Raw genomic sequence first — 23,213 nt, 5'->3', positions numbered from 1 at the left:
GTCATAGATTTGTTGATGTTTTTAAGATCCATTGGTAGAGAAGATTAAAAAAAATTTTTTTCTCTGTCTATAAGTATTTTCTCTGTAGATTTTTTTTTAGCTTACTAGCAAACTCTACTAACAGTAAGACTCCTAGGCACCCTTCAGATTCCAAAGCTTTATTGGCATTATAATCTAGTAGGTAACTGGTTTCTTCAGTGATACTTTTGCAGATACCTGTTTTTGTATGAGAAGAAAAACAATTTCCTGAGATGGTCCTAAGAAGTCTGTTTCCTATATTCAATCAGAAAATAAAAATGAATATGAGTATATACAAAACAAAACGAAAGAATGGGTTTATATATGTCTGTAATGTAATCAACAGGGACAGAATTTTGTTTTGTTTTGTTTTGTTCTGTTTCTTGAAAAATGAGTGAATTGTCCTCTTAAAGTGTAAGTGTTCACTCTGGTTCTGAAGTGGAGACTACGAATAGAATTCTGTCAGAGCTTAGAGAAGGAATGATAGGTTATATCAGAGATTTTCATTGAATGTCCAGTTTATTTCCATTTTCACATAACATAATTTCATATATTATGTGCTATTTTCTTTCCCTTTGGATTTCATAGATCAGCAACCTTTGATTAGCTCTATTTAACTTACATTTCTAAAATATTAATTTATCTTCTTTTGAATATCTTCAGGTGTTGGATTCAGAGTTGGAGGAGAGACCGGAAGCAAATACTTTGTACTACAAGTACACTATGGGGATATTAGTGCTTTTAGAGGTAAGTTTTGAAATGTTGGAACTAAGCTCAACTTCAATACTATATTGTTTAAAATATATATACTGTTTTCTATATGATAAAATGAAGAATTGACTACACCCTCTGCCCACTATTAAACAGCTGCTTTTGTCTCTTGGAATTTGAGACTATTGAAGAAATGACTTTTATTTTGAAAGTTATAATCTCTTATGCACATATTCTCTTATGCATCCTACTGTGCTTTCTCTTATGCTGACTTCAGGGTTCTCTTCCTTTCCAATGTATTATCTTATCCACCGTCTCCTATTAAAAGATTCCTTCTTAGCAGCATTGTCAGAAAGAATAGGGACTAGTAATTTATTTATATTACTAGAAGCAAGCCACTGGAGAGTCAGCATGTTTTGTTAACACAAAACGTTTAATCGATAATATATCTGATTGTAGTACTAATTATAATTTTTCATTATATAAATTTACTCTTTTTTAAAAAATTTTAAAAAGTTCTCAAATGCTCAGGTTCATGGCAGTGGTTTATTTGTAATCCACACTTGCCACTTCATCTGTTGCCCACTGCACGGATGCGCGGACCCCACACACTCCATAGAGGCTGCTGAACACTGACTGCCCTAGACACTTGCTGGTCTACCCATATTACCAAGCACTTTGTTTAAGTGCTCCTTTTCTTATCATAGAATCATTAACATGAGGAAAGGGCCCTGTTCCCAAGGCAACCAAGACTGGGCTTATTATTCCTTCTGCTGCATTTAGTCAAACTCCAACTGCATTCCAGGTTCACACTTTGGTGTTCACAGGAGTGTAAATATTAAGCAGTCTTCTTCTTGGCTTGTCAGCCTTTCTACTTTGTCTTGCTGACTTCTACATGTTTTCTTGAGTTCTCTAACACTATTTTTCTACTAACTAACCTAATACATTTTGCTCTCTAGATGCATTAGCCTTCTATCCAGCAACTAAGTTTAGAAGTACATATCCATCTCTGCCTATGAAATATCCTCTGGGGCCTTTGCTGAGAGTACCCCATGCTGAAGGTTTCCATAGGTTCTCAGCATTCAGGACTGGGACAATAAATGCAGTCTTCCTCTGGAAAAGGACATTAGAAAGAATAAATTTATGTCAACTATACTCCAATAAAATTTTTTTTAAAAGAATAAATTTATATAATGAAAAATTATAATTAGTACTACAATCAGATATATTATCGATTAAACAAGCTCCTGTGGACCAGCTCATGAACCTAACTTCCAAGTAAAACCTGATTTTTTATAAAAAATATGCTTTGAGTTATGTATAAATAGCTTTCCATTTTTGGAACAGGACCTAAAATCTTAAGTTGTTAATTGTAGTGCTGAGCCAAGGTTTTGTTGAAAACAGAGGAATAAATAATGTTCATGTTTGAGAAACAAAGACACAAATTATCTGCTCTAAAAATTTACCATGTTGGTTTCAGGGGAACAGGCAGATTCTAAGACTGCTGACTTCCAAAGCATTGACAAGACTATTATTTTTCCAAAGAAGTGAGGAAGGCTTTCCCCAATTACCACAACTAAAGTAGCTGGTAGTGTCCACACATACTGGACCCCACCCCTAGACTTGACTTTTCAGCCTAATTCCTGAGCTTTGTAGTACCTCCTAACAGATACAGTACTGATACCCCAGGGGAAATGGATGATACATATAATATGCTAGTTTTTAAAACATATTACTGTAATAATTTAAATTAACTTCTTACCGATGAGGAATTAATTTTATTTTATAATTTATGTCTAATATGGGGTAATTAAAAAGTATTGATATTTCATATATAAATGTATAGTTATTATTTACTATAAGAGACTGATTAGAAACTTTCTTACTAATTTTTCATTTTTCACTTTTTTGAGAACCATTTTTCTAAAAGAAGGTGCATATGAGGTAGGACCTATAATTCATAGACCTTATGATAATGTAATAAAAATGTAAACAAAAAATTTCACCCGTATAATTCTTTCAGTAGCATTAGATACTATCTTGTGCCTTAAAGTATACATGGCTTAGAATAGTAAGTAAACACGCGGGAAAATATCAGATCTCACTAAAACAACGAGAGAGCATTTTGCGTTTACTTAATTGGGTGTGAGTGGAGATTGAGTTATAAAACCCAGGACTGCCAGGGCTTAGATGAATATGCTAGTTTGGGGAGCTTTGTGAATTAGTGCAGTGTTTTAGAAAGCAACTTTATCATATCATATACATTTTATATAAAACATTAAAATCTTGCTCTAGGCTTTCATCCTAAACTAAAGGAAGGGTTTTGTTGGATTTTTTGGTTTGTTTGTTTTCTAATGAGCTACCTACCCACAGTTATTTATATACCATTAACTAGTAATATGAAAACCTGGAAAGTTAACAAACATCCCTTAATAGGGGACTAATTAAATAAATGGTATAACAACAAAAATAGCAAGTCATAAAATTTTATACAGACTACATAAAACCATATGTATGCTTGTATGTTTCCAAGGATTATAAGGAACAAGGAATAAAAGGAAACAGTCAATAAGCATGAGAGACAGGATCATGTGATTTTTTTTTTCCTTTACAATGTTATAACATTCTCTTCATGTTTTTAAATTCCACAAATATAAGCGCTATGTTAAATACCTGCCAGTACCTGCCAGTTTGTGCGCTGCATTCCCATTCATACCCTCCTGACAAAAAAGAGTTAAAGTAAATCTCTATGTGCCCGATTAACTATAAGAAGTGACTTATACTTTAAAAAGGTTCTATATTGTGATCACACGCTTATCTCCAGATGAACCTAGAAGTGGAATTATAACATATCTTTTAATGATTAAAAATGCATTATAGATGTTATATATATTTTATATATATATACATAATCATCTTAGTGTCAGTGAAGATTTGAACTTCACGGTATTAGAACTATTGATGATATTTTTAAGAATATAAATTATAAATCAGAAGCAGATTAACACTATGAGGAAATCACTGCACTCTATTGAAAAGTGGGAAAATGTTTGGCTTAAGGGTATGAGCATTTTTCCACACAGGGAAGGTTTTAAGAGTTGAGAAGCCTAGGACTTCTCTTTAATAAAGCATCAACAGTGAAGGTAAAATATCTTCTCAAATTTGTTGGAATGTGATAAAGTATCAGCGAGAACATAACCTGAAGCCAGCTGGTTATATCTTGGACTGGGAGGCCTAGTAGTAGGAGAAGATAGGTCTGTGGAATACCCAAAATATTTGTTTTGTTTTGGTTGTTGTTCATTTTGGAAATTGAGCAGAATGTGAAACTGTAAAGTGTCATTTAAAAGGAACCAACTTTATTAAATGCCATGTCAATCATAATGTCAGACCTGGGCTAGTGCTGGGTATACTGATCTTCTTGCCCAAAGGAGTATAGTACATTCTAGCAGGAGAGACAAACACAGGAACAGTGCGTCTATAGGCAGTAATAGAAACACACCCCAGATATGGAGGCCATGGAGAGGTGGAGCAGAACAGGTCTGCCTGGAAGGGCAGCGGGACGTTGTCTGGGAAAGGCTTCTTAGAAGATGAAACCATTGCAAAGATTTGAATGGTGATCAGGAGACAGCAGATAAGTGGGAGCAGGGGGAAGACGTGTTCCCAACGAAGTAGAAGTATGTGCATGGCCATGGGGGAGTGAAAAGCCTCTTGTCCGCAAGGAACTCTTGGTGATTTGGCCTTACTGGAGTGTGAAATGCAAAGGGGTAAGTGGCAAGAAAGGAGAAGAAAGCTGAAAGGTGGGGACCAGACCATATAGATCTGTGTTAGGACTTTATTCTGAAAGCACCCAGAGTGCTTATCAGCAGTAACCTGATCAGATTTTCACTTCAGTCTTAGGCTTGAGTGCATAGGAAAGCTACCAGCCTTATGAAGAAAGATTGGGGTGTTAGGGGGCCAGGGCGAGCCTGGAAGGCATTCTGGAAGGCCAGAATGAGTTCTTTTTTATTTTATTTTATTTTATTTATTTTTGTGGTACGCGGGCCTCTCACTGTGTGGCCTTTCCTCTTGCGGAGCACAGGCTCCGGACGCGCAGGCTCAGCGGCCATGGCTCACGGGCCCAGCCGCTCCGCGGCATGTGGGATCTTCCCGGACCGGGGCACGAACCCGTGTCCCCTGCATCGGCAGGCGGACTCTCAGCCACTGCGCCACCAGGGAAGCCCTGAGTTCTTTTTTAAATGTAAGCTTTATAACTTTTTATAAATTAATATTCTGTGGAAAACAGAATATAACCCAATTAGAAATGTGTGTCCCGTATAAGCATAGTATTTGGTTACATGATTAAACTCTAAGACCAGGTGACCTGACAATGGCACTTGCTAATTTTGTTATCCTCACCAAGTTTCTAAACTTCTCTGCCCTCCTCATCTATAAAATGGGATCATAATGGTTCCTATAAAGTTATCTAAGCACTCAATGTTAGCTACTATCATATAGTTCCCGTAAAAGGCTTTAAAGTGATATAAATTCCCCTAACTGCAACCTTTTGCCATAGTTGCCCATAATATAAAGAATATGTTGGGGGCCTCCCTGGTGGCGCAGTGGTTGAGAGTCCGCCTGCCGATGCAGGGGATACGGGTTCGTGCCCCGGTCTGGGAGGATCCCATATGCCGCGGAGCGGCTGGGCCCGTGAGCCATGGCCGCTGAGCCTGTGCGTCCGGAGCCTGTGCTCCGCAACGGGAGAGGCCACAACAGTGAGAGGCCCGTGTACAGCAAAAAAAAAAAAAAAAAAAAAAGAATATGTTGGTTACTTTTCAAGGGTGTCAAAATTTCTTGTTATGTTTAGACACAGAACTGTATTTATGTCTGTCACGTTGCTAGTGGACTTTTCCTAGTTATGCTCTGTTTCCTGTTCTCCACAGACTTTTTCATTATTCATAGTTCAGTTATACAGAGATAAACTGTAAGACCAAGTTCCTGACCTTAAGGAAATTAGAATAGCAGGAACTAGAGATTCCACCTGGTCCTCTTTCTTTCTTTCTTTCTTCCTTCCTTCCTTCCTTCCTTCTTTCTTTCTTTCTTCTTTCTTTCATTGCCAAATTTTTTCTATAAAGTTTTATTCCATAGAGAAAATTCTGCTGAGATTGTTGCAGAAATTTGTCACTTTTCTTCTAGATGTTTTGGCCCAGGGGAATCAAGAAAAGTGGCCTCTTCTTTACAGAGTTTCCGGCATTAGCTTACTAATCTCCAACAATAACTCATTTCTCAAATTAGAAAACTCTTGCACTCACCAACTGAAGTTTGGAGCTGATATCTTAAAAAGGAGGCAAGAATTTCTTCCCAAGTGCATAATCTCTGTCTTTGGGTTGGCAAAATTTCCATGCTATAAACTATTTACTGTCCTTAAGCTCTTGGTGCATATAAGAAAACTAACAGGTATTATCAAGGATACAGATCACACACACACACATACACATACACACACACACACACACACATCCAGAGCTTGCTTCTACTCCTTCATCACAGCCCTCAAAGTACACCTACATTTTAGCATGTTCCTACATTGTTTAGCTAAACAATTCATTGTCCTTAGAGTGAGTGTTTAATACTTATATTCTAAATGAGATGAATGAAACCGAGGGATCCTGTTTTTGGCTCTCCATTGTGTAAGGCTGAGCTGTAAGAAGTTTCATCTCCAAATTTCTGGGGTTATATTAGTAAAATCAGATCACAAAATTCTAGTTAGAACCCTTAAAGAACAAATCATTTTCAGTAGCCAAGTTTTCCAGAAAGCTAAGGTTTTAACACTCTAAGTACTATAGCCTTAAAACATTTTGGACAGAAATCTTTCCCAAATATATAATGCGTCTCATGAAATTAAAATAGGTGCAGACCTAACGCTGTGCCCAACACAGAGTAGACTGGCAATAAATGTTAGTTGTCTTCCTTATCCCTTTCTCCCTTTCCTTCATAATTTTGGGATATCATTCTGGATATCAGCTACTGCACAATTATTTCCCTCTAAATTTTAGGAGTAGATAGAGTTTTTCCATCTTACTGGGCTTGTTGCCTTCTTCTATCTGCTTCTCTCTATTTTATGTAACTTCTTCTGTTGTCAAGCTACCACTTCAACTCATTTTAATTCAAAAAGAGCAGCGCATGGAGGCAAAGATGAGTAAGAACAAAAGTTTGCCTTCATCCAATGGGGGCAATTGAAAATAAAACAGTAACTGTAATTACATGAGCCAGTACAGTCTGTGCAGTAAGAGAGGGGGTTGAGAAGCAAACAAGACCATGCCTAGTTTAGAAAAAGATTTCATGTCGCCAGATTGATTTCCTACAGGCATCCTTCTGCCTTGTACTAAATTGATGATATGGAATCTAGGCAGCTAAATTTCATATAATTGTTTATAAATTTAGGGTAAACAGACTCTGAACTGAAACCCTTAGAGGGAACTTTTTGAATAAAATCATGGAAACACAAGTGCTTGGACTTGGTAACCTTCAGATTTGATTTCTTCTTGCCCTCCTGTGTTGTTCCATCCTGGCTATGATCCGTTTTGGTGTGGCTTCTGAATAGCTTAGTTCCAGACAGGTGGGTCTTACTAGACATAGGTCATGCATTCGTGAAATGCGCGCTCCACACTTGTACACGTACACACACAAGGGGCTCCTTCCTCGCCACCACTGAAGGAGTAGTAGGGTGAGCATGAGGGAAGGGGAGACAGTGGCAGGCAGAAGGGAAAACTGAGGACTCTGGAGGAATTCTAATCCCACTGTGACTCCTGCTGCATGTCTGCCTCTTACGAGACTCTGCCAGGAAGCTATGCAAAAAGCTTTAAAATTGTGGGCCAGGGAAGAATCTCTTGCTAATGCATTTTTGAACAAGGTGGAGCATAGATCAGTGGCAGGGCAGCTACACTTCAAATTATTTCATTCCAGTATAAAGCAGACTACTCTGACTTCAGTGTAATCATTAGAGGTGCTCTTGACTCCCTGATACCTGATTGCAGAGAGAGTGGGAAACTGGTGGAATATTGCTTCCTGTTGCTGCCTGTGTTGTCTTTTCTAAATCTGTTGAAGTAGCTTCCTTCTGCATGCTTTCCAGGGAGATATATACCAAGCCTGCTTTTACTCTCTCCTCTGCAAAGTGAGGGATGCTATGGATCGGGGTATTTAAACCCAGGTATTTTCAGGTGTTCTGGATTATTTTCCATGTTTAAGAATCTCCTTTGAAATTCCAAATGTGGAGGGTGTTATTAATGATTCCCCTCCCCCAGGGAGATGCCTGAAAGCCATTGAGTCTCTACACTAAAGGACACAGAGGTGGCACCTTTCTAGCATTCAGCCTGGCCTTCTCTGAATAAGACCCTGACATGCACACATTCCAGCAAGCCTAATCCCTTCCGGCATATAGAAGGTTAGTTCTCAACATGATATTTTGTTCCAGGGAACACATAATGTTTCCAAGTTCAACTCCAGGGACAGCAGCCCTGTGGTCCCAGGAAGGGTTCACTTGACCTCAGTTTCCCTTTTCTCTCCCAAGGCTCAGATACCTGTGCTATGCAGCAAGTCTCCTTTCTTGCTTCCCCACCTCCCACTTTCTATTTGTCTAATATTCCTTGATGTAGGGGCACAGACTTTTATTCACGTGCTTTGGGACAGATGCAATTTGGAATTAAGAGCTTTAAACCTTTTTGAAAGGTTTTCAAGTACATAAATCATATATTACATTATATCACCTCTGGGCATCTGAGACACTATCCCTAATCAAATATGCTAATATTCCTTTAGCAAAACGTTCAAATGGTCACACTACAAGGGATAAGGACAGATGCAAGTAGCATCACATTCATTCCGATCAGATTTTGCTGCCAAACACTATGAAAAAAAACTTTAGGCTTCCAAAGCTTTTCAGGTTTCAGAATTGCAAACAGTTCTGGTATGGGAACAAAGAAACCTGTTCCTTAATACTTGAGTTAATTGGTTAAAATACTAACAAGGATTGGAGGACTCTGGATATATCTGAATATTTTCCCATTAAAATAATCTCTCCCAAACTTTATTTTTCATTTTGTGGAAAATACAAAAAGCCATTAAAAAGAAAAGTACAAAAGTTACTCACAATACCTAACTATTTAAAAATCTATAATATGAGGTGACAGTTGCGTATGATCTGTGAATATACTAAAAAGCCATTGAATTGTACACTTTAAAGGGGTGAATTGTAACGTATGTAAATTATAACTCAGTAAAGCTATTGAAGAAAAGGTGTATGGATTCAAAAGAAAAAAAATCTATAATATACCTTCTTCAATCCCATCTTCCTTCTACACCAACCCCAACCCCAGGTAACTGAATTTACATCTGCCAGGTTTTCATATGCTTATCCCAGCATTTCTATATACACACAGAAAGCACAGATATGTATGTATATCTGCACTTCTTTTCTTTTTTGGACAAAATTCAGATCACACTCTCCACAGATCTGCATCTGCTGTTGTTTTTAGTTTAACAGCGTACTCTGGGAATATTTCTAAGGCAGCACATGGAAAGCTTTTTCATTATTTATAATGACTGCCTAGTATTCTGTTGTGTGGATATATAATAATTTATATATCCTGTTCCCCATTAAAGACGTTTCAGTTCTGAGTTTTTTGCTATTACAAGCAATGCTGCGGTGAACTTTAACATTAGAAATGTTTTAGGTAACCATGTATTGCTACTGCAGGGTAGACTAGAAATGGGATTTGGGGGTTATGGAGTGTTGAACCTTAACGGATTCCACCAAATTACCTGATGAAACAGTTTTTCCAATTTACAATCCATAGTGAATGAGCAAACCTCATATCCTTACCTGCACTAGATGTTTTCACAATTAAAACATTTTGCCCAGTGTTTACTTAAACCAAGGAACTCCTCTTACTGTTTCATTAAAAGGATTAGAATTAGCTGGAAGTTCTTAATAGAATTACCTCTATAGTACATAGTCCACGTACAGTCAAAATCTGATCTGTGAACTACTTGTGCCAGAATCTTCTTGGAGTGCTTTTTAAAATGAAAATTCCTGGTTCCAACCAGACCTACTGAATCAAATGCACAAGAAGTAGAGGCTAGGCAGTGGTGTACTAGAGCTGGTTCATATTGACCCATAAGAGCCAATTGCTAATTTTCAGATAGTTAGTGAGCTGATTGTTAAGTATAGCCCTTATTAAAAATAAAGGCAATAAATACTCAAAGGTCATCCTTCTCTAACTATTTTACTACACTTTACTACTATCTTTGCCCTGGAGGGTATTTACGTCTATTGTATCTGTATCGTGGAAATACTATAAAATAGTGTGTCTTTCCAACCCAGTGTTCGGTAATGTCACATTGGTAGCTTGAAATTAACCGTAGTGGGAAAATTTACACCATCGAAATTGAAAAATGCTACAAATCAGTGCTTCATAAAAATTATTTTGTTGGTTGTTTAGATTTAAGAAAACAATGGAAAAAATATTAGTAATGCCGATTACTGTGAATAGCCAAAAAATTTGAAGAAATATTTTTTTCAGTATTCAAAAACTACTATCCAGTACTGCAAAGATTTTTGCTCACTTTGTTGACGAGAAAGTGCAGTTCCAACATACATCTTTGTTTTTCAATAAACAAGGATATCAACAAACATTCTTGTCCAAACGACTCACTCGTCAGTTATAACCATAGGTTGGCTAGAGAAAAATTAAGGAAAAATTAAGGGCATAGCTCTTTCCACTTCTAAGGGGCATTCATTTAGACATGGTGGTGGTAAGCCAACTTTGGCTTTGCAGAAGAGGGCAATATTCTAGGGGAGAAAGCAAAAATACAGACGGATCCCTAGAAGATCATCAAGCCCCACCTCACTGGACTCCTATAAGACTGGACTTTAATGTGAGTCAGAAGTAAACTTTCTATCTGGTTTTTAAAAAATCAAAAAACAGGGCTTCCCTGGTGGCGCAGTGGTTGGGCATCCGCCTGCCGATGCAGGGGACGCGGGTTCGTGCCCCGGTCCAGGAGGATCCCACATGCCGCGGAGCGGCTGGGCCCGTGAGCCATGGCCGCTGAGCCTGCGCGTCCAGAGCCTGTGCTCCGCGACAGGAGAGGCCACAACGGTGAGAGGCCCGCGTGCCGCAAAAAAAAAAAAAAAAAAAAAATTAAGGAAATAATTCTGTGAAATTCAACTGGTTGTATGGAATTTATGATAAAGAATATTATTTATTTTATTATTTTTTGTAAATTGTGTCCTACACATATTTTATATTAGTAAAACTATAATAAATGTATATTTACACATGCATACATATATTTTTCAGAGAGCTTGTGTGTTACCAGCACATCACTGAGCCCAGCATTCTGAAATTTTAACAAGCTCCCCAGTTGATTTTTATGCAAACTAAAGTTTGACAACTGAGGCACAAAGTTTCCTAGAGGATTGAAGTTACTTCTACATTTTTTTTTCCTGTACTACAGGTGTATCAGGGAAATCTCCTGGGGCTTGGGACATGAGCAGAATAATTTGCATTTAACAAAATAAGTATAATTAAATCTCAGTTCTCCTAAGAAAAGGGGTGCTTTGAAAGAAGAAAATGCATTTAATTACTGTCTGGTTATTCTAGCACTTTTTTATTTCACTTAGGAATTTGAAGGAGAGTTTATGTTTATTCTTAAGTTTTTCACAAAATTTGGTGTTTGGATTTAAAATGCTATTTTACTATTATGGTAGAAGACACAATGCATATATGACTTTCTTGGACACACTCCTCTTCATATATAGGGGTGCAAATCTTCCTTCTTGACACTTAATCTAGATAAACCTTTTTGAACAATGAACAAAAATAAGTTATATCCTTCCATTTTTTACATTTTTGATTTTTAAGTGGAATATATGGGGTGACAGGGACTAGAAAATGAAAGGCAGAGACCATGAGACCAACTCGGAGAGAGATACGATTGGCAAGAAGGTAACATTCAACCTGCATGAAATTCCACAGCCTCTTAGGCCTTTTCAGATAAAGGGAAAAGATTGCAACATGGCTGAAAAGGCATTATTGAAAACGAAACCATGACTTTGATTTTCTTTTCTTCTGAAAATAGTAAAAACCGTACATCTTATGTGTTGTGTACTAATTCATTTTTAAAGCACTTGTTTTTAACACAGAGACTGAGTCTTTGGAGTGATAAAAGGAGAGCAGTGTGACTGGAAGGGACCATCTAGCACAGCCCCTCTATTTTACAGAAATGGAAATCGATACTCAGAAAGGTTAAATGACTTACCAGAGGTGGTATAGCTACTAGTCCAATGGTATTAAAATCTAAAAGAATTTAATTTGTGTTGAATTTCTAATGTGTAGTTCATCAAAGTTCATGTCCTAACTATATAAAACAAATAATAGAGTCAGTCCTTCTTAAAGTCCTTTGAACCACTAGGAAGGAAGAGGAATGAAATTATCCTTGCACAATAGAATAAATATGAATAAAGATTGGAGTTGCTTACCTCATCTCATTTATGCCTTTTCATTCTGATGTATGAAGGAATCCACTTCCCTTATGTAGGGATATTTCTACACCAGGTTACTTGATAATCCCACTGATTTCAGAAGAATTATAATAGGATGTTCTTCTCTAACCTTCATTATACACAATCAGCTTGTTGTGAGTCATGGGAATGATTTTAGGACTATTCAGTGCCTCTCAAATGATCCAAAAGAAGCCTATTATCCTAAAATATTTTTTGGCTTTTGCCAGTGTAAGCTCCCTGATTCTCTAGCTTCCTGCATTTCAATTTTGTTAATCATCTTCAGTTTGGAAGACTAATGATCCTTATTCATCTCATTCATTCCATGGGACACCTGTTTATTTTAATACCTAAATATGGTCATTAAGTATCAGGAATTGCATTTTCATTCATTTGGTTATGAAAAGATATGTAAAACACTGCATGCAGTATTATTGCTTTTTAAAGAATATATTCAGAATGTTCTTTTTTCCTTAAAATGTATTTTTTAGAGCAATGTAACATTGAACAATATAATGTTTAGCTTAAGTGATGTCTTTTAGGGAAAAAAAAATTTCCCTAATACTATTTAGTTTCTCACATTTTGCTTTTATTCTCTAGTTGTTTTTGAGACAACCTTATACTTTACCTTCATTTACCCCTTTGCAGCTCATGCTTTTTTAATCACCCATAATTATTAACTCTTTTTTTGAAACTGGTCAGGGTACATAATCATTAACTAATTACTTTCATTTAAATTAATAGCAGATAATATTTTATTTTTTAACCAAAAGAAATTAAGAGGAAAAATAAAGTTACTTGCTCATGGGTTCACATCAAAATTAGGAGATCCAAGGCATTTTTTCACACACTCCACAAATACTCAGGCTGGTTTCCACACCCTGTCCCTCACTAATCCCCTCATTGCTTTGGAATGTTTACCTTTGTTTACTGTGTTCTAGGAAGTCCGGTAAAAGACGGAAGTCATTAGAAAGGCTAGGATTTGTACATTCTATTTCCTATTTTCTATTAATTCCTTTTTTATGTTATTTGGCTGTCTTACGTGTAAAATGCAAGAGATACCCTCACTAAATACATGGCCAAAAAGGCATTTGATGAAAACGATTCAAATATGACATCTCATGACATTTTTATAAAATAATTCTGTTAGAAAAATAAAATCCAACCTTCCTTAGGCCTGGAAGAGACCCTTCTAACCTCCCTCTTTCTGCCAACGAAACATTGCTCTCCTCTTCATCCCATTTGGAAACCCTTTATCCTGCTCCCCATTTCTTCTCATTCTATATTAATTCTTCTTTTCTCCATCTTTGAAAATTTTCCAGAGGCTGTCTTCTTGTAGGGATATCTCCCCTACCGAACACTTTTCCAGCTCCATTTCTTTGCAATTATTCCTTACCCTTGTTTCCCCAACTTAAGTGTAATGTATCACCTATAATAATAGAAAGGAGAATAAAATCTAAGCAGTAACTGCAAACCTTTCTAAACAAACCCTTTATCTTACATTATGAAGATTTGCTTAAGGTCTCAGGGAATTTTGAGAGATAATTTGGGTCACTGAGCAGTTTCAGTGTTTTCCGTACTACTTCTCAACTCACAAGTGCTTTATGAAGATTACTTTATTAATCTTCATACCAATTACAATGTAAACATATTGAATGACTGAAAATTAATGCTAAGTCAAATATATGAGCTATAATATTCAAAGTATATTTCCTAATTAATACCGGGGACTACATGCATGCAAAATTATATGTAAATTAGATACTTTGAATTTATTTTTTCATTGAGAACCAAAATCAATACACGATATAGTATTTTAAGCTGATGAAGATAATTGGGTTGAAAATACAGCCACTGATTTTAGGCTGAGCTTCAAAAAGCATATATTCCAATTAAATTACCGCTTTTGCAGACTATAAACTTCCTGTTTGCAAAACAAAACAGGATGTTATTGCCACTAGGTTACCCTCTCTTTGTTTATCATTCATGAGCACTTAGAGGTTTAAGTTAAATACAAGAGGGAGAATACACTGTTGCACAAAGTAGTTGAGAATTCCAGAGGGGGTGAAAGGTAAATCTTTTATGTATATAAAAAATATCCGGGCTTTCCTGGTGGCGCAGTGGTTGAGCGTCTGCCTGCCGATACAGGGGACATGGGTTCATTCCCTGGTCCGGGAAGACCCCACATGCCGCAGAGCGACTGGGCCCGTGAGCCTTGGCCGCTGAGCCTGCGCGTCTGGAGCTTGTGCTCCGCAACGGGAGAGGCCACAACAGTGAGAGGCCCACTGCAAAAAATATATATATATATCCTCCAGACAATTCAAAAATTCATAGTAGAGCATTTTATATGAGAAATATGATTTTTAGCTTTATATTTCAAATTGAATTTAAAAGTTTCTTTGAGGGCCTCCCTGGTGGCGCAGTGGTTGAGAGTCCGCCTGCCGATGCAGGGGATACGGGTTCGTGCCCCGGTCTGGGAGGATCCCATATGCCGCGGAGCGGCTGGGCCCGTGAGCCATGGCCGCTGGGCCTGCGCATCCGGAGCCTGTGCTCCGCAACGGGGGAGGCCACAGCAGTGAGAGGCCCGCATACCGCAAAAAGAAGAAAAAAAAAAAAAAAAAAAAAAAAAAAAAAAAAGTTTCTTTGATTAAAACTCTTAAAGTTCCTTTTCATTCCATTACTTATTCTTCTGGTACCTTTACTGTGGTTCCTAGACTTTTGCAGTTACATTCTGCCCTCAGTAGGGAGACCAGACAATAATTGGGAGAATGCAAAATAAAATTTAGACTTTCAATTAAAAAATGAATATATATTAAAAACAGATGCAGAAGTAAAAAGTGGTTGATAGGACTTTTCACTGAGAGAAAGGGGAAATAATAAAATAACTCTTAGTAACCAGATATAATATTTAAAAACTGCTGACCAAAGCCCATGAAGCTAGTAGACAAGCTAGTTAAAGGCGCCAGAAGACAGCACCTTTGGAAAGGCAAATGTTTAAATATGCTGTGTACACAAAATAAAGATTTAAAAGTTAATGCCTTGGGGAGGGGCCACAAGTGGAGGGTTTTTGCGTCTTGATTTGGGTGCTGGTTACAAGAGTGTGTTAGTTTTTTAAAATTCCTGAAGCTGTAACTTCTGATTTGTGAGATTTTCTGTATATTATATAGTTCAATGAAAAGTTCAAAAAACAATCATTAATTTAAAAACTCTATTAACGCATATATGTGGAACCTAGAAAAATGGTACAGATGAACCAGTTTGCAGGGCAGAAATTGAGACACAGATGTAGAGAACAAACGTATGGACACCAAGCGGGGAAAGCGGCGGTGGGGTGGGGGTGGTGGTGTGATGAATTGGGCGATTGGGATTGACGTGTGTACACTGATGTGTATAAAATTGATGACTAATTAAGAACCTGCTGTATAAAAAAATAAATAAAATTTAAAAATTAAAAAAAAAGAAGAGGGCTTCCCTGGTGGCACAGTGGTTGAGAGTCTGCCTGCCGATGCAGGGGACACGGGTTTGTGCCCCGGTCCGGGAAGATCCCACATGCCGCGGAGCCTGCACGTCTGGAGCCTGTGCTCCACAACGGGGGAGGCCACAACAGTGAGAGGCCCGCGTACCGCAAAAAAAAAAAAAAAAAAAAAAAACAGTGATCACCATGTCAAGTGTTTAATACCTTTCACTTCCACCTTGAAGAGCATGGATATTAAAGTGCTAATATAATTTTTTTAAAAAAACAAAACTCTGTGCCACGTTTCCCCCCCATCCCCACCCCGTTGCGGAGCACAGGCTCCGGAAGCGCAGGCCCAGTGGCCATGGCTCACGGGCCCAGCCGCTCCGCGGCATGTGGGATCCTCCTGGACCGGGGCACAAGCCCACATCCCCTGCATCGGCAGGCGGACTCTCAACCATTGCACCACCAGGGAAGCCCTGTGCCACGTTTTTAAAAATTCTGTATTTACCTAGGATTCGTGGGTTTTTGTCTTTTAATTTTACTTTTTTGGAAGTATGATTCTGGAGCAGGCTCATAATTCTGAGAGAAGAAATAGTATAAATCGTAAGCTTCACTATTGATTCTTTTCTTTGCATTCATAAAAGATGGAAAGAGGAAAGTGCTCTGACATTAGTCCCACTGCAACATTCTCCACACACACAGCAATTATAAAAGCTCGTTGGTGAGCCTGCCTGCCTGCCTTCCATTTGATCTCTTTTGGGAACAGCACAGGCCATCATTTGTGAAAGTCATCTTCTTGCAGGATGGATAAAATGCATTTTCTCTTCCTTGCCACAGGACAAATGGAAGCTAGTAATTTCTAGTCCCACAGCAGTGAGTACAAAATCAAAAGAGGCTAATTCACTGCAGTGATAGTTTCAAAAGGAATTCTTTTTTGAAGATTTTTTTTTTTGGTAGTGCTGGTTTATTTAGCATGGAGGCTTGTCTGCTAAGCCAGCTTTCAGCAGCCCCCAGGAAAACCTCTGTGCAGTTTGTGTCATGTATTAACAGTGCACCTATTTCAGTTATATTTGCTAAGCAGATACACGTTTGCCATGACAGCTTAAGGTGTTAGTGCTTTTTGAATGGAGACTATTTTATATCAATGTATCTGTAACTGGAGAGTCCTGATACGAAAATATGTTTTCAGTGATTTCTCTAGGAGAAATTTGGTGACTGAGAATTTGTTTTGAGGAAACTCTAACAAAACACTTTAATATATGCATTTTCTGGTTAATCTGGGGAATCATCTTTTTACTGAGTACTGTTAAGTGACTCTAGGACCTGCATTTATAATCCAGTGGTACCAAAAAACAATAAGGGAGCTGTGTCTTACCTTCATTAAATCCAGGGTTTCAGGGCTTCCCTGGTGGCGCAGTGGTTGAGAGTCCGCCTGCCGATGCAGGGGACACGGGTTCGTGACCCGGTCCGGGAGGATCCCACATGCCGTGCAGTGGCTGGGCCCGTGGGCCGTGGCCGCTGGGCCTGCGCGTCCGGAGCCTGTGCTCTGCAACGGGAGAGGCCGCAGCAGTGAGAGGCCCGCGTACCGCAAAAAAAAACAAACAAACCAGGGTTTCATTCAGTGCGCCTGTACCCAGAATGAACACGAGAATCTTATCTGCTATTCCCTCTGCAGTTTCCTATTTGCCTCTTGTGCTTGTGTCCATCTCTCTGCTGCTGCAGGGTTTCAAATGTACAGAAATAACCTTTCTTATATAACAACACAGTCCAGCTGTATAGGAATAACATTTTTTAAAAACAACATGGCCCAGCTGACAAAACTGACAGCAATCTGCTCCAGTGCCGAGAAAACTGTCTGTGTTCGATCTATTAAGAGACCTCACTCTCCACTCTGCTATGGGATTTTCCAAGTAATTTTGACTCTATAAAGTTTTTCCTGACTATAGAAATGAATCCCCAAGTAATCTCCTATTCTTCCTCACCTTGGGAGCCATGATTTAATCTCAGCAAAGTCCCATCAATTGATCTGTCCCATCAATTTAATGTTGTTAATTCAGAACAAAGAACCATAAGGTAAAGATCAAGCCAGCTTAACAGTCAAATAGTTATTACAAAATCTGTGTACATATATTATTGAAAAAATATTGGTGTGTATTATCTCCTTGATTCATTATTGTCTGTTAATTCAAGATAGGCAGAAAGTCAAGAAGATGGTCCTTAAATTATGTCAGAACACTCTGAGAGGGTGGAAAGGTATGATACAGTTTACTGTTTGCTCACAGATTTCCTAAAATACATTTTTATTATTAAAGATGTTACTTCTTTGTTTTTCATAAGACTTGGCAATGGTTCCAGGCATGCTTTTTCAGTAATTCCATAAGGAAAGGATCCATCATCTAAAACTGTGGGTAGGATAGTAGATAATGGATGTGCTTTATCCTTTATCTTTATCTTCTGAGGAGAGTGCAGTGAATTAAAATCCACTCTACAACTGTCTTTCTGAAGGACTTTTCCAGTTAGTGGGATGTAGTGTATAACAACACATGGTTCCCTCAGGATCGATGATTAACCTATTTTTTTTAATTGAAGCAGGAAACAACCAGGACAAGATGAGCTCATGAAGTGTATCTCTTGAGGGAAAGATTAGGAGAGATCAACAGACTTCTAAGGACCTAAGATGTAATAGGTTATTATCATGCATTATTCTACATACTTACTTTACTACTTAGCTATGAATCCAGGCAGGAACTAAAAGCTATTATTAGAAAAGCAAGCTAAATAGTATGGAATGGATAACCTCATATCCCATGCATTCACCTCCCATTAAGAGAAATGTACTTCCTACTTAAGTGGATATCCTTAAGTACCACTGGTTACTTATCAGTTCTTGCTTAATTCCTTTATTTTAACTTCAGGACATTTCATAGATAAAATGCTTTGGAAGTCTCTAAGAAATAAAACTCTTTTTTTTACGTAAATAATGTTTACTAAATATTAACATTCGAGAATTAGTTTTGATACCCAGGTGTGTCACCAGTTAGCTGAATTGCTTTGGCCAACACTCAGTCTCGGAAGCCTCTTTTCCCCTGTCTATAAAATGCAAGATTTGAACTCCTTCATCTCCAGGGTCCCTTCCAATTCTGAAATTCTATGAGTCTATATATTTGATAAAATACCTTGCTGTGGTTATACATCTCTGCCTAAGCAGAGGAGAGCAATTTCTCGAAAAAGAGAAACTGAGACCCTTGTGGAGCGAGCGGTCATCCAGTTTTCATCTTACTCAAGATTAGATTTGGGTTGAGTGCTATTTTCAAGTTTCATTCAGTGTCTATAAATACTTGTTTCTTTCATCATCAGACTACTCTTTAGAAGTCTTACCACTCAACCAGCAGTACTGCAGTACCCTCCTATGCCATGATACGCTTCTAAGGCATTATTAGACTTGATTTTACATTTCTTTTTAAAAATGATTCTCTTGGGCTTCCCTGGTGGCGCAGTGGTTGAGAGTCCGCCTGCCGATGCAGGGGACACAGGTTTGTGCCCCAGTCCAGGAAGATCCCACATGCCACGGAGCAGCTGGGCCCGTGAGCCATGGCTGCTGAGCCTGCGCGTCCAGAGCCTGTGCTCCTCAACGGGAGAGGCCACAACAGTGAGAGGCCTGCGTACCACACACACACACAAAAAGATTCTCTTAATGTTTTCACTGTTAATATCGTTACCATTACAAAAGCTTCTAGTACATACATATGACATTATAATGGACGGTAATGACACAAAATGAAATATACCTCCCAGTGTCATCTGATACCTATCTGATGAATGAAGTTTCATCATCGTATCTTGAAATCAATCAGGCTAAAAGTATTTCTCACTGAAAGAGAACAGCAATCATGAAAGATCCCTTTAACAGTGATATCTTGGGTTCAATCCTCTGTAAACACAGAACATTAATAGCTAAAAGTCAAGTATTCACGAGTATACCTTGGAGAGAGAGTGCACCTATAGCCCAGTACAGTGAAAGAACAATCTGTTCTTGAAGAAGACTAATATAAAATAAAGATACTTGGAAAGAAGAGCTGTCAGGATTTTTGCATAATGATAGCTGTACAGGATAAATGAATAAACATAGATTAAAAGAACAATTTCAATATCAATATAAAAATTGCCTCACTCGGGCCTCCCTGGTGGCGCAGTGGTTGAGAGTCCGCCTGCCGATGCAGGGGATACGGGTTCGTGCCCCGGTCTGGGAGGATCCCATATGCCGCGGAGCGGCTGGGCCCGTGAGCCATGGCCGCTGGGCCTGCGCATCCGGAGCCTGTGCTCCGCAATGGGAGAGGCCACAACAGTGAGAGGCCCGCATACCGCAAAAAAAAAAAAAAAAAAAAAAAAATTGCCTCACTCTTTTTTCTACAAACACAGAATCCTGTTGAACTAACTTCTTCTGGCACAGAACTCAGAAAGAAGCAGGTTGTCTTGAGTCTGGTCAAGGGGAGCTTTATTGCTAAGAGTCATGGAAGGCCTTTGAAACAATGTATTATCAACTTCTTTGAGATCCTACTGTCCCTAATCCAAGAATTTCATTTTAACCATACCGTGATATTTATGTCTTACTACAATTTCACTATATCACTGATGATTCTGTTCTGTATCTCCCTAGGTCATACCCTTCTGAATCAGCATTTCTATTTACATTTTGAAAATATCTATTTTGTGCAATATCTTTAACATACCATTTCAATTCTAATTCCTTTTTTAACTGCCTCCTTACTCATTTAATATTCCCATGTTTCCCCCCTTTTTACTTTTCCTGTTGTTAAGTTGGAAAAATTTGATGTGCTTTAGTTTCTTCAGTTAAAGAAATTCCTGACCTATAACTATGAAAATATATTTCTTAAAAGTAAAGTATTCGTGTGCTGAAATTTTTTGGAATCTACCAAGAAAAAGAAGAAGAAGAAGAAGAACTGATATTTGTTGGATTTTTTCTATGCTCCAAATAGAGTGCTACATTCTTTACATATTATAGATTGTCTCATTTATAGACTGGAGTTTCTTAGTGATATCAGTATTGTTCACGAGTACTAATCTACCAAGTATTAAATAGATAACTTTCTAGATCCTGCTCGTTTTAAACAAAGGAACTCATTGAGCACCTAGTTGAAACTGGTCATGATCTTGTAAGGCACTATGGTCAAATAACTGTGTGTGATGAAAATGTAAAAATTAATTCCAAACTTTCCACCCAACAAATCTTACATATTGTATGTTGGAAATGTACAATATTTATGCTGAAATATAGATCAGGGAATAGTCCTCATTTCTTGTTCTACCTTTCATTAGGACAAATTCAATCCTGTGATTTCAGGCCATTTTAGTTATTTCACTCATTGCTGTCCAATCTTTATTTAAGCTGTGGGATTCCATTTCTCTGGTCTTTGGCTCTGCATTAATTTTCCCATCTATCTCCTCTCCTCTCTTCTGTTTACTTTCATTCTAGTCACAGAATTAGTCTTTTCGACTAGCTTTTTCAGCCAGCATATGATTTTGATACTCTGAGTTCATTTTCTCTATGTTTCTTAACTATCTCAGTTCTGATTTCGTTTTTCATCTTATGTGGTAAAATATTAGCAGAAGCACTGATGTGTTTCTTTATGATAATAAACCTTTAAAGTCTCATCCATTTTAAGAGACAGATTTCATTTATAGCCTAGTGAATTGAAATGAATTAATTCTTATGAGGCTTCATATCTTGTGGCTGAAGTACTGTGTTACAATAGAAGGGCAAGCAAGTCAGAGCACACTGGGAAATCATCAGTAAAATATGCAAAACTAGCTGAAGTTTCTGAGTTCACCAGAAGTAAGATCAGTTTGCAGGTTATGGAAATAATAATGCATCACTGTGGTAAAGATCATGTTGGAGTTAAAAGGTCATAATCTTCACACCAGACACTCGGCTGAAATATGCTTCTCTCCAAAGCTGCCACTTGCTATAGGAATAGCTGTGGTCCGAGAGCCCTCCAGACTTCCAGACAGCCTTGTTTGAGGGAGTTCAGGTTGCTCCTGCTGGGACTTCTCACTGTGTATATATGCAAACACATGGGCTCTTTAGGTCAAACTGTAGAAATTCGAACTAGAAGAAATCACAATGATTTACAATAATAAAATTTGATTTTGAAATAATGACTCTATGAAATAGCAGTTGACTGAAATGATGTCTAAAATGTATATGAATATGCTTTATAAGTATTTTCTTTACTTTGTGATAACTCCTAGAATTTTGCTCAACTAAAGTATCGTCGTTAAAATGTTTATCCATTACTAAGTAACAGAATTTCCTCAGGTCACACAGTTAGTATTGTAATTCTATTACCCCATGGAGAAATAATGATGATTATCTAAAGTGTAAAGCATAATACCTACACACTCATACACACAGGCACACATACACACAGCAGTTTTTAGAATGCCTCATTTTTTGCTGACTCAGTGGATCAGATTGACAAGAAGATAAGTTTGATGTAAACAAATTCTTTCATCTCTAAGAAACTCTATTTAGGGTGGCTCTTAAGTGTATTTCTTCACTGATTTTCCTTCTGTATATTTTGATTTCCGGAGGTTTTTGTAAAACAGGTAAGATTTTCACTTTGGATCTTTGTATATTCACCAGCCCTCTACCCGTATAAGATTTACATTCTCTAAGACAAAACTTAGAGTCTCTAAAATTCAGTTTTCCCCAAAGTCATTATGTTATAATACATTAAGTCAGAAGTTCAGTATATTTTTCTCCAGAATGTGTTGAACATCTCATATTACTACTTGAGTTTTTAGCTGATTTGTTATTATTGTGTGATATCCTTGACTTTCTTACAGAATATGGCATGTAGTTGATAAACATGTGGGATCAAAAGAAAACCTGGTACTTTGTCTTTGCACTGGAGTGGTGAGACTGTGGCTCACTTTTTAATCTCTACAGGGAAGCAAATAGACAACAATTATATAGAAATTATTTAATTGGTTATTTGCTATTATTTAATTTAGAGAAAACTTTGATGTGTGCTTAGAAAATGTCTTCAAATTAAAATTTGTTTTTGACTTATTTTCATGCTTTTCTTTGAGTAAAAATCTACTCAATTTAGACAGTTCAAATGAAGAACATTAACAGGAAGATGCCTTGTAACTGGCAATGCTGGCATGTTACTATTAGTAACACTCCTGCTACTCTTTATTTGGTGACACATTTCAGCTTTAATGATAAACTTATTTAATAGTTCCTGAAATGTGTTAACTTATTTATTTTTCCCATTTACTTTTTTTTTTTTTCCAATTTATTTATTTATTTTTGGCTGTGTTGGGTCTTCGTTTCTGTGCGAGGGCTTTCTCCAGTTGCAGAGAGCGGAGGCCACTCTTCATCGCGGTGCGCGGACCTCTCACTGTCACGGCCTCTCCCGTTGTGGAGCACAGGCTCCAGACGCGCAGGCTCAGTAGTTGTGGCTC

The 23,213-nt window shown here is 37.8% G+C and overlaps 1 protein-coding gene across 16 annotated transcripts in view; it reads left to right on the top strand.

Annotated features, from left to right (window-relative positions):
- PAM (peptidylglycine alpha-amidating monooxygenase) overlaps positions 1–23,213 on the top strand; it is a 281,047-nt gene that overhangs the window by 190,445 nt on the left and 67,389 nt on the right. For all 16 annotated transcript variants that reach the window (XM_082620652.1, XM_082620650.1, XM_082620648.1 and 13 more), the window contains one exon: positions 682–765. In XM_082620652.1, the coding sequence (XP_082476778.1) occupies positions 682–765 (84 nt within the window). The remainder of the gene's footprint in view (positions 1–681; positions 766–23,213) is intronic.

This window comes from Mesoplodon mirus (genome assembly GCF_964341445.2).
Source record: "Mesoplodon mirus genome assembly, chromosome: 5".
Lineage (NCBI taxonomy): Eukaryota > Metazoa > Chordata > Mammalia > Artiodactyla > Ziphiidae > Mesoplodon > Mesoplodon mirus.
This window is presented reverse-complemented; position numbering and strand designations above follow the sequence as displayed.